Here is a 16,435-nt window from a genome sequence, read left to right as displayed (position 1 = left end):
TCACTACCACATTGCACACATATGCCACTCTTGTTGGTTTGGGTCAGTAGCCAGGCCAGCAACTCCTTCAGGTCCTCTAAACCCTGGACCTGTGAATCTCCATGGCAGAGGGCATCAGCTTCGTTGATTAAGCTGGAGGCAGGCTTCCAGTTTGTGCTGATGAATTCTACTTCATCTTGCTCTCCCTGGCTTTACATCCAGATTCTCTTCATGACCACTGGCTCTGCTGAGGTGTCTTCACCTCAGCTCCTCGACTGAGTAAGATCTAGTCCTTTATTCCATGCCACTTCATGCTTCTGCCTCCCCAACTGAACCGTAACTGATACATTCATTAAAATGCCCAATGAAGACAGATGTTGTGGTCCTAGAAGTCTTTCTGATTTGTTCATCAGGAAGCAATTCCCTTCCATGTAAATGAACCCATTTCCTTTCTACATGGTGTTAAGAATAGTCACTATCTGCCCAGCACAGTGGAATAAACTTTATATACAGTATATGATTTACTTCTGTAATAGCTGAGCAAATTAAGTATTATTAGCCTCTCTATTCTGATGAGAAAATGAGGTTCAGAAATGTCTAAGTTCAAACAGCTCATGTTCTTTTAAATAGAGCATTATTCTTAGCCATCTGAATCTTAAAAAGACAATTCTTATCTTTAATGTTGGGCCCTTTTACTTGGAACTGGTTATATACAAGAACCATTGTCCTTGAGGCCACTTTGAATTTACGATAATAAAAGAAAACACGAGAAGGTAACTTATTCTCCTATTTGAGATTTCAGGAAAGTTTGCATCTAGTTAATCTAAAATTATTTGCATAGAAAGAATAGGAATTGAAATACGGATCCATTTCTCAACACTGCAGATTGTTTTTGGTTCAAGTCTATTAGGATACTGTTTTGGCTTAACCTGATACCTGCAGAGATGCTAAGAAACAGATTTAACAATATCATTTAGAACCAAGACTCTAGGTTGAGCTCATGCACTTTGCCCTGCTGCCAGTTGCTGTCTGAGCCCAAAGCCAAAGATGAATATGTGAAGGGTGCAAACAATTTAACACTGTTCTTGGAAGCTATCCTCAAGAAACTAGAACGTAACAGTAGTCAATAATTGGGCCTTAAACTTCATTCTCACATAAGACTTGGGCCAAGAGATTCAGATATGCAGTCTATTAAGAGAAATCTTTGGATGAGATTTTGGTATATACAGCAAATGATTAGGTCTACAATTTTGTAGAGTCGGAGGGTGCTGAAGCCATCAAGGAAGCTATGTATTTTACAAGTTGAGTGAAGAAAATAATTTGATTATTGGTCAGGGTATTATTAATGGTGGCTCAGACGGTAAAGCGTCTGCCTGCAATGTGGGAGACCCGGGTTCGATTCCTGGGTTGGAAAGATCCCCTGGAGAAGGAAATGGCAATCCTCTCCAGCACTCTTGCCTGGAAAATCCCATGGACGGAGGAGCCTGATAGGCAACAGTCCATGGGATCACAGAGTCGGACATGACTGAGCGACTTCACTTTCACTTTATGGTCCTTTAATCAGAAGAGGCTTTAAACAGTTCTAGGGGTAAAATGATTTTACCTGGAGTTTCATTAAACTTGAGATGCTTGATTAAATGAGTTATGGTGGTGAGGTAATATGGGTAATATGATAATGGGAGCAAAAAATGTCTATTGCCAACAAAACTTGAGGAAATTTTCTCAGGCTATGAAGCTGGGAGAGATAGGCCTACAACATAAAAAAGAATGGGGTTCTTTAACCTCTCTGATAAAAACAGGTATGTATCCAAATAGTCTGTAATTATTGACCACAGCAACCAAGTGAAGGGGCTCTCATCAGAATTTATGTTTTGTTTTATTTTTAAAAGGCAACAAGGAATTGATAGTAAGATTTAAATTTAATAAATTTAAAATTAATAAATTCTTAATTCAATTCTTCTGTGTCCTGTTCTGCATGATGCCTTGCTAATTAAGCCAGATTTTGTGTTTTGCTTCCTGGCAGCCATTATCTAGCCAGGAACTGGCAGAATGAAGACCGGACCCTGTTTGGTTCAAACATGAAACTGATGGGGCTGACTTTAAATAATTTGTTTTATACAGTGTAAGCAGAAACCTCTCTAAAGCGTGAGGGTGTATTAGTGAATCTTTTTTGTTTGCATGACTGATTAAATGTAAAACATTTATAAAATAAAAATTTTTTCCAAATGTTTTAACAATATTTTCACCATTAATAAAATTTATGCATTTAATCAGTCTCCTAGGAATTCCACTAAGTCACAGGCCCTATACATCAAATATTTTACAGGCTGCCAGCACTTTAAAGGCACCACAGAACATAATAATAAAAGCAAAATGGATTACTGTTGCACTTCAGCAATACAAAAGTGCGATATGTTTAGCCCTTTTGTTCAGTATTTCTGTGGTTATTTTTTGGAAGTCTTTTAATGATCAATTAATTTCCTTTAATAGTTAAAGGACTGTTCAGTTCATCTACTTCATCTTGGGAGAGTTATATAGCTAGTGGGCTTTGAGAATTTGGTTCATTTCATCTAAACTGTTAAACTTCAGTGCATAATTGTTCATAACATTTTCTTATTATTCTTTAAATGTCTATGAGGTTTGTAGTGATAACTCCTCTTTCATTCCTGACACTGGTAACTTGAGTCTTCTCTCCTTTTCCCCTTTGTCAGTCTCGCTAGACACTTTATCAATTTCTTTTTTGATTTTCTAAAAAGAGCTTTTCTTTTAAAATATTTTTTAATAAAGCTTTTGATTTGATTTTCTCTATTATGGCTTTTTTTCTGTTTTCAAATTTCATTTCTTCTCTCTATTGTCTTCCTTATGCCTGCTTATTTCTTGTTATTCTTTTTCTAATTTCTTGAGGTGGGAGCTTAGTTTTTAGATTTGACAACTTTCTCCTTTTCTTTCACTCATTGTTTCAACCTTGATTTGCAGGTTATGAGGTCTTAGTTCCATGATCAGGGATTGAACCTGCTTCCCAGTAGTGGAAGTGCTTAGTCCTAACCACTAGATCTCAAGGGAATTCACTCCCCTTTTCTGATATAAGCATTTATTGCTATAATTTTCCCCTAAACATATGTTGTGTTTATATCTTCATTCAATTTTCCTTGAGATTTCCTCTTTTATCTATGGATTATTTAAAAATGTGTTCCTTAATTTCTGAGAGGTTGGAGACTTACTTGTTAATTGTTGTTAATTTCCAATTTGATTCCATTATGGTTAGATAATATACATTGTATGACTACAGTTCTTTTAAAATTAAAATTTATCTTATGACCCAAGGTATGGTCTATCCTGATGACTGTCCCACTCATACTTGAAAAGAATATGTATTCTGCTATTTTGGGGAGACCACTGGTGGGTGGGTAGTCATTCAGCACTCTATACTCTTGCATAATTTTTGTTTAGTGGTGCTATAAATTACTGAGAGGGGTGCTGAAGACTTCAACTATGGTTATAGATTTGTCAATTTCTCTTTTTCAGTTCTGTTGGACTTTGCTTCTAGTATTTTGAATCTCTGTTGCTTGATGCACATACATTTAAGATTTTTCTGTCTTCTTAGTGAATAGACACTTTTGAGGCCTGTTGTGGTAGAGAAGGAGCATGATTTTTTTTAATGGTTTTCACAAAAATAACTACTAGTACAAATTGGTCAGGAAACACAAGTGTATTTTCCTCCTAGACTTCTTTATGGATTTGCATTCTATAAAACGGTTTCATATTTACAGATAAGAAAAGTCAAGATTTCATTTCTTCTACTTTTTAAAAACCACATAACTGTATTTAAGACATAAATAGACAAAAACTGTATTTAAGACATTTCTTCTACTTTTTAAAAATCACATAACTGTATTTAAGTGGGTTTCAGCAGTTTTTGACTGTGACTCTATCTTAGGCCAGCAGATCCCGTGATCCATTTGTCCCCAGTTTCTAGTGAAAAATTAATTAGGTTATACTAATAGAATATGACTGTAAAAGTACTGTAGGGTGTGGATAATTCATAGTACCATTTAAAAAAATTATGGGTAATATGAATTACAACATGCTAGAAGGTAAAGCACTGGGCTTCCCTGGTGGCTCAGATGATAAAGAATCCACCTGCATTGCAGGAGACCCAGGTTCGATCCCTGGGTTAGGAAGGTCCCCTAGAGAAGGGAATGGCTATGCACTCCAGTATTCTTGCCTGGAGAATTCCATGGACAGAGAAGCCTGGCAGGCTACAGTCCATGGGGTTGCCCACGCAACCCACAACTGAGTGACTAACACACACACACAGAAGGTAAAGCAAGCGACCTAAAGCAAACTAAAATCAATAGTCTAATGATAATTTATAATAAAAAGGCAACTGAAAACTATAGGTAACTTAAAATCCTGATGAGGTACCAACATAGTATTCCTCCTGAAAGCTGTGGGAACCTGAACCATATACACTTGGGTTTGTATGAGAAGAGCAAAACTGCATTGTTGGTTGCATGAATATCAGGCTTTTAGGAAAAACAGTGAATTGTAATATTCAGTGAACTCTACTAATGCATCATTTTATGGCTATTCAACGTATAACCTTTTGAAGTCATTTAGTAAGCTACTAGGAAGCAATATATAATAATAAGGGAAAATTAAAGTCTCTGAAATTATGTGGTATTTGCCTGTAAGAATCAAAGGAAGGTCTATCATTTCTACATCAAGCCTCAGTCACTAAGAGCCGTTTATAAATCTGAGAATCACTGCTCTAGTGAAGTGCTCCAGTTGGAAACACTTGTCGCAGTCCAGGCTGTTCCCATGTAGGGCTTTGCCAGTGCTACTATGAATTTGGCATTAACACTCTAGAAATAATGAAGTCATCCATGGGAACCAGGAAATACATATGATATGAATAGAATAACATTTAGAATGGATATCTAACACATCTGCATGCACCCTGGTGAGGAGAAGAGTCACATCACACTGTACCACGGCTGTTATCTAGGTGAGTAAAGCCAAAGTGTGGAGAAAGTGGTTGTTATAAACTGTTAGCTCAGAGATGGTTATTTAGCCACTGAAAATAACTGCTCTCTTATTTTAGTTACATTGATCCTGAAACAATAAAGCTAAGTCAGGCCTATACTAGACAAACCAACCTTTATAATTGCAGGTGAATTATAAATGTTTATAGGCTGACAATACAGCATATTTTTCATCTTTGTGATAATACTAGCTCTGGCTTCTCTAACAGATGGTAAAATCCTTATGAGCAGATATGGCTTCATTCATCTAAAAATGTGAGTCTTGGAGCCAGACTGCTTGTACTTATATTCCAAGTCTGTTATTTTCTGCCCATATGACCATGGGCAAGGTAAACTGTGTTTCAGTTTTTCAAAACTAAAGAATTGAAGAACTTCTGAGTAGCAACCTCAGAAGGTCAATCTGAGGATTCAATGAGATATAAGTTCAATGAGTATATAAGTACTTAGCATAGGAACTTAGTAAGCAACAGGTAAATGTTAGCTATTATTAGTAACAGCAGTGACAATATTCTTATTATTACTTATATATATTCCACAATATTTATTGTGCCTTAAAGATAGTTTGGCACACTAGAATTGCTGTTGAGTCTCTGTTAAATTACATTGCTTTGGAGAAGGAAATGGCAACCCACTCCAGTATTCTTGCCTGGAGAATCCCATGGATGGAGGAGCTTGGTGGGCTACAGTCCACAGGTCGCAAAGAGTCGGAAACAACTGAGCAACTTCACTTTCACTTAGAGGGGCAATTTGAAACAGTTGGGACAAGGATAAATACTTCTACATATTTAATTTTTAAATAAACAAATAAAAGCCTTTGAGATTTAAACATTTCAAAGAAAAATATTTTCCCCTTACTTTCTCATTAGTGTGTGTCTACAGAAAAAAGTCTAAACATGAGCAAGTGGGGTAAGGTGGTAATGGAAGTAAATATTAAATCAAGAAATCTTCCACTTACATGAAATAACAGCATAGAACTGAACACATTTACTGCTGGTGGTAGTCCTGCCCATTCTACCAACATTCAAATCCCAGCTCTACCACTTTACTTATTAATCCAATGTGTCCCAGCTTCCTAATCTATAAAATGAGGATAATACTAGCACCTTCCTCCTAAGTCTTTTTATGAGTATTGAGTTAAATATTACAAATTACTTAGAATAGTGTCTGTTTCACAATGTTTATTTAATTGTTAAAAAAAAAAAGATGTCTTTTAACAGCTTTCCACCACCTTCTCCCAGAAGCTCAACCAAAAATCCTGTCACAGTTTGATGGAAATAGCTAAAAGGACTTATCATAAGTAAAACAGTAACTGAATGTTTGCAGTTATAGCCTAAATAGCTAAGACAAGCCACACAAATGTTGGACTGTTAGGAAACGAATCATCCAGATTTTTTAACGCCTACTCAAAGTCTGTTTTAAGTCACCTAAAATCACATTATTCAGTTTATGAAAGTACACTTGCAGGTTGTCGAGATCCATTATCAGATTTTACTTTTTTGGCATCTCAGTGTGTAGATTTAAAACAAACTATCACTTTGTTTATAGATTTACTTCAGCAGCTTTAATGTGAGAGTAAGATGTCATATGTATATAATATTAAGGATTTAAAAAAGCTCTGACTCTAATCATTCTTTATCTAAAGCCTTTACCACTGGATTTCACACACACACGTACACATACACATACACATACACCAGATACTGCTGTCTGCCCTTCCTTCATGGGCTATCATGTCAGAAGAGGGTTTTCACAGCTAACAACTCCCACATTTTCAGGCAGAGGATCAGTGAGTAGGCAAACTAATGTCATACTCTTTTGAAAAATACCATCACATGCTTAGCAGACAGCCGTACTGTGACCTCTATAATGAGAGGTCAGGGATAGGAAGAGAGCAAGAACTAGTTGGAGTGGAAGAGGCAAGGCTAGGCTGAGGGGGAGCTAATTGGGTTGCCCTGGTGGCACTTATGGAGCAGGGCAGTGCTGTAAATCAGTTCCATAAAAGGACCTGCTTTGACAGGGAGCCCAATGTGGTAAGTATAAATTTCTAGGTGCTTCCAATACTCTTATAAGTGGATGGATGTTAAGAGTTAGGCTCCACATGGTCTGTTGTCTGTACTGGTAAACCAGCCAAATCCTTCTTGGAGGAGGTGTCGGTAAGGGCAGAGTCCCAGTCTTTGTAGTAAAATGGTAACTGATAAAACAAAGTAGAAATTAGTCATGTGGACTAGACAAACATGACAGAAGACATTCAGAGTCCTACATCTCTCCCCAGGCACATGGGACACTGAACCTATGGTAATAAGTTCTTGGTGATTCCCACTATGAATACACCCCAACTGAAGGCCTGCTTGTGCTGGATGGGACTAGCCAAGGACATGGAGGTGGCTGTTTTTGCAGACTGAGGACATCAATTGAGAGATACTGAGAAAGGCATTAAAGTTCCAGTCACATTCACTCACTTGTTCATTCATTTACTCATCACAGTTTTATTGAGCACTTATAAGGTAGTAGACCTAGATTAGGTACTAAAATATAGTGCTGAACAAAATGGAGAAACTATCCTTTCCTGCCATGGACTTGGACATGCTCTCCCTACCATGTATAGTGAAGACAGACACTAAGCTGATAATCATGCAAATGAATACATAATTGTGAATCGTAAAGTTTTCCAAGAAATTATATAGGGTGCTAAGAGACTATAATAGGAGAAACTGATTTAATTTAGGGGGTAGGGATCAGATAAAAATCTCTCTGCAATCTCAGCTTTAGATAGGAGCCAGCCAGAGGCAAAGACCGAGTAGAAGCATTCTCAGTAGGGGGAAAGAGAAAGTGTTAGTTGCTTAGTTGTGTCCGACTCTTTGAGACCCCATGGATGAAGAATATGCCAAAAATGAAAGAGGTGGCAAAGACTGGTGGATGATTAGGGTAGTTAAGGCAAAGAGAATGATTTCCTTTCAGATAAGTTTAAGAAAAATACATAAATGAGAATAACAAATATGGAATTAATAAAAATTATGTATTTTACAATACCATAAACTTCTAGTCTTTATTATTATATAAACATTTCTGCTATAATTGCTAAGAGGAATGAGTCACACTGAAGTCAAATTGTATTTTCCTGGCTTTGTGTATTTTTATTAGGCTAATTTCCAGAATACAGTAATGAGGATTATAATCTAGGAGCTTAAAAAGGAACACCCTACACCCTACACTCCCCCCTCAACACACACAGCTTTAGTAAATTTTTTAAGGGTATTTATTGCTGATATGATCCTGCTACAAAATTAAAGTAAATTTTTCTCTAAATTTCAACTCAGACCACATGGAACTAGTATTATAGCAGAGACAGCAGCCTACGAAACTCCATATTCTATCTTTATAGTCCTCTTCCACTTAAGTTCTATTTCATTAAAAAGAGCTGTATCATCCAAAGGAATAATTGGTAAGAATGAAGATAATGGTTCATTATGAAGGTAAGTGAATTATATATTGATACTGATCTTGTGTTTAAGAAAATTAACATAAGGAAACGCCCTTTTATTTTATATAAGTACATATATACAGACTAAAAAACACCAATTTCTGTGAAATGTAAAAAGCAATCATTTATGTATATGTTATTTTGCCTCCCAAGTCCAGGCATTTTAATTATAATACCCTGTAGTCTTGGTAATAGATAACACTGAATAACTGCTCGAATTTTATAACAGCAGCAGCTCTGTATATTTTTTTGAACTTAATAAAAAATAGTAATAAAGAGCAAAAGAGAAACCTGGGTAGAAATCAATCCAGTTACTAAAAATGCTACTTAAATCAGCATATGAGCACACACATTTCTTTTTAAGTAAAACTTTTCCAAAACTCACTCATCACTTATTAAAGCTCAAATTCCTATGTGTATGCAATCCCTACCATGCACGGAGGACCAAGGCAGAGTGTGGAAAGACCCCTAGTGGTCTGGGTTCTAGTCCTTACTCTTGCACTTTTTTTGCAACATGGCTTTGGGTTAATCACTTAACCATTTTGAGTTGTCATTTGCAAATACAGTTGTAGTAAGGCTTAAAAATACATAAATGTGGAAACTCCCTTGATAACTGCAAAAGTCCTAAATTAATCAACTAAGGTCCTCAAAAGAACTTAAGTCTAATAAACAACTCATCAATAAATGTTCTTTCTTTCTGAACACTGGTCATAGGCATTTAACATACTCTTTGGGATTAACAATTTTTTAGCTTTTTTAAAAACAAGAGACCAGAGTTAGAAACTGTTCAGCCTTTCACTCTGAAATTAGTGGGTCAGTGTTACACGGGAGGATTTCCTCCATGATTAACAATATTCTTTACCCTGTACTGTCTCTCTGTCAAAAATTAGTTGGGATAAATATCTATCTGGGAAATATCATGTTACAAACAGGATATAGAATAAAAATAGGGGACAAAAGTAGGCTCTTCTCTCTTTCTTGGAATAAATTTCTAGAAGTGAAGTTACTAGACCAGGTTCTTCATGTGCTCATGCTCAACCACTCAGTCGTGTCCAACTCTTTGTGACCCTATGGACCGTAGCCTACCAGGCTCCTCTGTCCATGGGTCCCCAGGCAAGAAGACTGGAGTGGGTTGCCATTTCCTCCTCTGCGGGATCTTCCTGACCCAGGGATCGAATCTGCCTCTCTTGTATCTCCTGCATTGACAGGTAGATTCTTTACCACTGTGCCACCTAAACAATGCCTTTCAGAAAGGTGCTAACAATTTATACTCCTAGACGATGCTCACAATACACCAGTTTTACCTTTTACTATGTTCCACAATTTAATTAGTCAAAATCCACAAGACTCAGCTATTTTTCCTTCCTCACACAGTATATTCCTGTCCCAATGTGCACGACAGGATGGCACAGGCTGAGTGTTTGAATGAGCCTTCAATTGCTTACTGTTCCTCTTAGGATAAATCCAAACCCTTTAATAGTTTACAAGCTCTGGGTGAAGTGGCCTCTTCTTCCCTCTCTAGCCTGATCTCTCACTACCAACTGCCCTCTCGAATAGGCCAGCTGTCTCTTATGTTTCGATCTTTGTTCAGGCTATTACTTCTGACTGGAATGCCAGATTCTAGAAGGAGCTTAGTGTTAAGAGAGCATTTCTGACTAGTAAGAACAAAAGTGTCTCCCATCACACAGTTCTGAGTATTGATTTCAGACAAGTTTCAAATGTCTGTGGAAAAAATATTAACCTGATTACTCAGTTATTCAGAGAAGCAGGTTTTGATAAGGGCACTGTTCTTGCAGAGAGGAAGATGCTGGGGACAAGAGACAACAGAGAACAACTGCCATAGAGAACTGCACTCCTGCATCAACCCAAATAAATGAAAATATTTTCCCACACTTCAGTTTTAGGAGACAATTATAAGTAATAAGATATTTAAAAGATGTACTCAGGAAAGCAACTCAAATGTAAGTTGTTAAATTTTTCACATCTTGTCCATCTAGATGGTCTATCTTCCACAGCAATGACATCAAATTTTTTTGATGCTGTGAACATGAAGCACTGTTGCTCAAATTACTTAAAAACCTGTAGCCATGTTTTTCACGGTCTTCTAACAAGAAGCACAATAAACTTCCTTCTAACCAAAATGTCATAAAATGGGTCGATTTTGTGATTTGAAAGTCTGGGTCAGTAAGATTATCAGCCTCCACGCTACCATTGTCCTAGTTTCTCACCATCCATCTGGCCTGGGCTTAATGGCCCTGCCTTTGGCCTTGCATCTCTTGATGGATGCTCTTAGCACTAGAGAGATCCTATAGGCCAATCTCATCATGCAAGTCCCCAGGATGAAATTCTTCAGTAGCTCTTTATTACTGCAGCAAAAAGCCTAAGTATTTTATCATACAATTCCCCACTTAGCTCTCTAGGGGCCCATCTACTGCCCTTTCTCACATGCTTTCCCTCAATTTTTAGTGAACCAGTAACTCTGAGCCACATAAAATCGCTGGAACATACCATACACACACATTGGTAGCGCACCTCGATATGCCTCACCACAAAAATAACGCTACTCGTCTTTCACTTTCTACCCATATGCTCCTCATTCTGATGCCTCTTCTCACTTCCCAAGCGGGCAAAGGTCCTTCTTCTCCTACACTCTTATACTGACTTACTACAAATTGTATTAGAACTCTCCGTGTGTCTTTCTTTCCATATAATGGGGTGCTATCTATATCTTTTCATCTTTACTTCAAGAATCATGGTCCAAGTCTACTGTATAACAGATGTTCATTTTTAAAGAAAATCATAAATATATTAAAAATCCTATCTTTAAAGATGAACTTTACAGCTATTCATTTACTGTATATTATCACAATAATAATTGATCAGCTAATTATTATTCTCCATCAGTTCTGTGCATAGGAAGTTATGAAGTTACATCTTTAAAAAAATAAGCTGCTACAACATATACACTCACTGAACATATGAACTGAGGGACAAATCAATAAGTCATCAATTTTTTAAAAATGTTTTTTCAGGGTATAAAATCTAAATTTAGGATTTTTTTGTGAAAATCTGACAAGAGGATAAAAATAAATAATCTGGAATTTACCAAAAAGAGTCAATTGCCAGTCTGCCAATAAAACTGTCATCACAGAGTCTTTCAGAGTGTACTTACATGGTATAGTGTGGCTTCTGGCACAGGTGTGCCCATGATGTCTTGTCTCAGTGCATCCATTTGCAAACTAGGTAGCAACGAATAGTGAGTCGGGCTACTACTCTTATCACCCTTCTTTTTAGACTTCTTCCCTGTGTCTTTTTTGCTGTTTCTCTGAAACATGTATTCTTCTTGAGCAATTTTTTCATTGCTCATATATCGGAGTAGAGAGTTTTCTAAATAAAAAAAGATAAATACACCAATGTAGATATGCAAATATTCCAAACTTACCATCCTTTAAGTGTACTATTAGATTTCATTTCAGAAATGTAACTTGATTTCCTTTATAAAACACCTTTGTAGTGAAAATATGGAGAATCTTAATTATTTGGGGTCACAGGACAACAGGAAGTTGATAACCTATAGAGTATTTCTCCAAGTTTTAGCTCTGAACCAACCATATCAGAATTACCTGCAGAACCTGAATCATAAGTTTCAGGTGTGTGGCTCATAAAATTTTTAACAAGTTCTCGCAAGGAGATTCTGCTAAAATCTGACAACAAACATCCTAGGGAGCATCCTTGGAGAAGTTAAACCCCACATTATGGACCAATAGTGAGGAAACTTAGTTCAAAAAATTTATGCTTAAATTGATAGCCAGAACTCTATTTCATAAAGCCTTTATTCCCCAAGATGTTACTATCATATCAAGTCCCAAAAGGGCGACTCAGAAAAGGCATATAAGTGTTTCTTTCTTAAAATATTTTTCTTGATTAATTCTATAAAACAGAAGAGGTTAGAAACTGAAGTTTGGAAAATGGAGTGAATACATAGATGTAAAGTAATCTCAATGCTCCTATATTTATCAACATTTTCAGAAATGCTCATTCCATAAAACAAGTGTTAAGAAGACTAATGAAGCAGATATTCATGCTTGCTTATTTCTGTGTGGTCTGTGGATCTGTGCATTAATGAAATAAATTTTGCACACTGGCTAGAAATAACAGGCAAATGGGTTAAACATGTTTTAAAGGAAGCTTCATGAAGTCATGTTCTATGAAGAGTTCTTTTTTTTTTTTTTTTGCTTTGTTTGTTTTTCATCTATAACTTCATGGATCTTATTTCAGAAAATGGAATTAGCAGCATGACCCATCGGGCCCACCATATCCATCCACACTTGGTTCAATCCCATTTAGTAGTGAAATTTCCCGTTGCCTTCTTTACTGCTCACCTCAATAGCAGGATAAGTGAACATAAAAACTTACTTTTGGTAGATACTTCAAGTGTAGCCCACCCCCAAGTAAGAAGATAACCCTGAACAGCAAACAGGAGAGAAAAAAGCAAAGCAGGTTTTTTTTTTTCTTCCATTTTTATATGGTTTTCTTTTAGAGACACTGGCCCAGTTTCTACTAGCTTTTACCCATGTGCTTCAAAACTCATTTTAAGGTTATATTAATACAAAAATAGTGAGGTTGGCATTGCGGACCAATGGGGACTGATCACAAACACTTCCTATTCGTTGAACTTAATTATTTTACGCAGTTTCACACTTCTGACCTTGTTTTCCAAGTATTAAATTTCAAATAACAGATATTACTTTTTTTAACACTGTACTTATCTACCCTAAATCCCTTAGCAGGCATTCAGAGGAGATATTTGCTTAATAATAGATCAAGACAGTTAAAGGTTGGTCTGAATTGGTTTGGGTGTATCATAAAAATCAATAAGAGAATGAATAGTTTTTCACTGAAGCCATAACATCCTATGTAAAAAAACATTTAAATCTGCTTTTTGTTTCAAAAACCCAGCCTACACTGAAATTCTAGAACACTTACCTCTTCTACTATCTCTCTTCATCTTATTTGGATCTTCATAGTCCCCCACCCAATTATATTCCACTGGCATAGATATAGGTCGTAGCTTGCCTAAACACAGAGAACAAAATTCACATCACATTGTTTTTCTTCCCCATGTCTGCTCAAACTTAAACTGACTTTTAGCTACAGTCTGCAAAACACACTCACTCATATGCAACATTATGGTTGGCATTTGTGAAGATGAAAAATATGTGTGTTTTGAGCCAGAAGGTGAAACTGCCTGTGGCAATTGGCCAGGTGATGATGCAAACTTAAGGCACTTTTTATAAGTAATACAGAACGGCCTAGGTTTGCTCTCTTAGGAGCCCCAGACTTTAAGAATGTGGTCCTTTACAAAGAGGACCATTATTTTAGTGACTTCATTTTCTATAACTGGATCTGTCTTATTCCTCAATGCCCAAGTATCTCTATTTTGATAGCCAATCTTCAAGACAGTAGCCCCTTGTATTTAAGGTTGGAACACAGTATTAACTTCCCATCTTCACTGCTTTCTAATTTCTATCTGCTTTTTATTTTATTTTAAATTATACAGAAAAGTTTATTTCACTATTGTAAGCAATTGAATCTTTAGGTTCATAATATTCTGAATATCAATCAAAAGAATGTTATGTTGCAACTTCATAAGAAATAAAAATTTAAGGGTACCATTTCATTTAATTTCATCTACTTTATCAAGCAAATTACATTAATTATACCTAAATTTCAAACAGGCCACATCATTTTGTTTTCAGTCTATTTTTCTATTTAGTGAACAAAATATCTATTTTCTCTATTGTTGCTGTTCATTCGCTAAGTCAAGTCCAACTCTTTGTGATCCCGTGGACTGCAGCATCCCAGGCTTTTCTGTCCTTCTCTGTCTCCCAGAGTTTTCTTAAACTCATGTCTATTGAGTTAATGATGCTATCCAACCATCTCATCCTCTGTCACTCTCTTCACTCCTGCTCTCAATCTTGCCCAGCATCAGGGTCTTCTATTTTCTGTCCATGGGTTTTTTTTTTTTTTTTAGTTTTTTATTTTTAAAATTTTAAAATCTTTAATTCTTACATGTGTTCCCAAACATGAACCTCCCTCCCACCTCCCTCCCCATAACATCTCTCTGGGTCATCCCCATGCACCAGCCCCAAGCATGCTGCACCCTGCGTCAGACATAGACTGGCGATTCAATTCTTACATGATAGTATACATGTTAGAATGCCATTCTCCCAAATCATCCCACCCTCTCCCTCTCCCTCTGAGTCCAAAAGTCCGTTATACACAGCTGTGTCTTTTTTCCTGTCTTGCATACAGGGTCGTCATTGCCATCTTCCTAAATTCCATATATATGTGTTAGTATACTGTACCGGTGTTTTTCTTTCTGGCTTACTTCACTCTGTATAATGAAAAGGGAACTCTCCTACACTGTTGGTGGGAATGCAAACTAGTACAGCCACTATGGAGAACAGTGTGGAGATTCCTTAAAAAATTGCAAATAGAACTACCTTATGACCCAGCAATCCCACTGCTGGGCATACATACCGAGGAAACCAGAATTGAAAGAGACACATGTACCCCAATGTTCATCGCAGCACTGTTTATAATAGCCAGGACATGGAAACAACCTAGATGCTTTTTAGATACTACCATGCTTCAGCAACATGGCTAGATTCTTTTCTACGGCCTAAAGCTGGGTCTGCCCTTAAGCATCTCTTTTGCTATTATGAACTCTAGTTTCCAGATTCAAGTAATCACTGCTTTGGTCTGTCCCATTTTCCTCTGGGTCTGTGTTCTTGCTAAACAGTATTTTATTTTAGCAAGCAGAACTTATGACATAGACTTTAAGGATAGCTTTTTGGTGAGGATGATCAATTAATTTCTGATCAATTCAAAATGTGTGAAGCACAAAATAGCCAAAAGAAAAATCACTCACAAGTATCAAAAGGACATCTTGGACAACACCTAATTCTCAAAATTATAAGAAATAAACCATTACACTCATTTTACCAGAGGAAGGGCCTGGGATAGAGTATGCAATTTACCCAAGGACACACAGTTGGTAAGTGTGTAGTACCAGGGTTCAAACCTAGGCATTCAAATAGTACTTCTGCAATAACTTTTGGTAACTTCAGTATTCACCCACTCATATTCTGACCTCTCAGTTTTTTGAGATTCTCTCCACCCATTCTAGTGGTCATATGCTTAATCTTGATCACCTGAAAAGGCAGTAATTCTTCCCAGTATCCCACTTTTCAACTAAAACCTGTGTTTTTAGCACATCCTCCACAGCACTCTAACAATTTCTCCTTTAATCTACCAATCTTCCCACCTTTCAACACCTCTTGGCCACAGTATGGTCTTGTCACTCTCCCCCTTGGCTAGATTAATTTCACAATCAAATTGTTACAGACATTCCACATATTTCATTAAAAAATCCATTAAGATACTTGTTTCTCATTATGTTGTTAAGGGAAAAATGTGACAACTTAATGGCATTTTGCCAATACAGTTTATTCAGTATATTTTACTAAGCTCTTTGAAATTTGAGGATGAACTAGACATGACAAAATTATTAATGACCCACAAATGAAGTATTTACTTAGTGACTTCCTTACAAGGTGTGCAAACGACTTCATAAATGATCACTTCAGCTTCCAAATTTTCATGGGATAGATCTCTGCAATTTTACAGAGAGAATCTGGGTGAGCTGATGTAGGTGACACGTGATCATAAGCCTTGCAATATCTCTCTGCTACTGTCTCATAGTTAAATTATTCTGTTACTTGGCTTTTCATATCTGTTGCACATCTGGAGCATTCTAACCAGGATCTCTATAGAGGTGCCAATTGTACACTGTATTTCTTACTGTAGCCTAATAAATGTAGAAAAGGTCAAAGATAGATACTTTTGGATTTTGTTTGAATTTTAT

At 36.6% G+C, this 16,435-nt stretch overlaps 1 protein-coding gene across 5 annotated transcripts in view; it reads right to left on the bottom strand.

Annotated features, from left to right (window-relative positions):
- Window positions 1-16,435, bottom strand: part of CNKSR2 (connector enhancer of kinase suppressor of Ras 2) — a 286,604-nt gene that overhangs the window by 81,898 nt on the left and 188,271 nt on the right. For 3 of the 5 annotated variants that reach the window (XM_070291441.1, XM_070291443.1, XM_070291445.1), the window contains 2 exons: window positions 13,492-13,581; window positions 11,678-11,892 (listed from right to left, as the gene is read on the bottom strand). In XM_070291441.1, the coding sequence (XP_070147542.1) occupies window positions 11,678-11,892; window positions 13,492-13,581 (305 nt within the window). The remainder of the gene's footprint in view (window positions 1-11,677; window positions 11,893-13,491; window positions 13,582-16,435) is intronic. The other 2 variants (XM_070291444.1, XM_070291442.1) reach the window with 1 other exon arrangement.

This window comes from Ovis canadensis, chromosome X (assembly GCF_042477335.2).
Source record: "Ovis canadensis isolate MfBH-ARS-UI-01 breed Bighorn chromosome X, ARS-UI_OviCan_v2, whole genome shotgun sequence".
Taxonomy (NCBI): domain Eukaryota; kingdom Metazoa; phylum Chordata; class Mammalia; order Artiodactyla; family Bovidae; genus Ovis; species Ovis canadensis.
The sequence above is the reverse complement of the archived record's forward strand: the minus strand, read 5'-3'. Positions and strand labels throughout refer to the sequence as shown.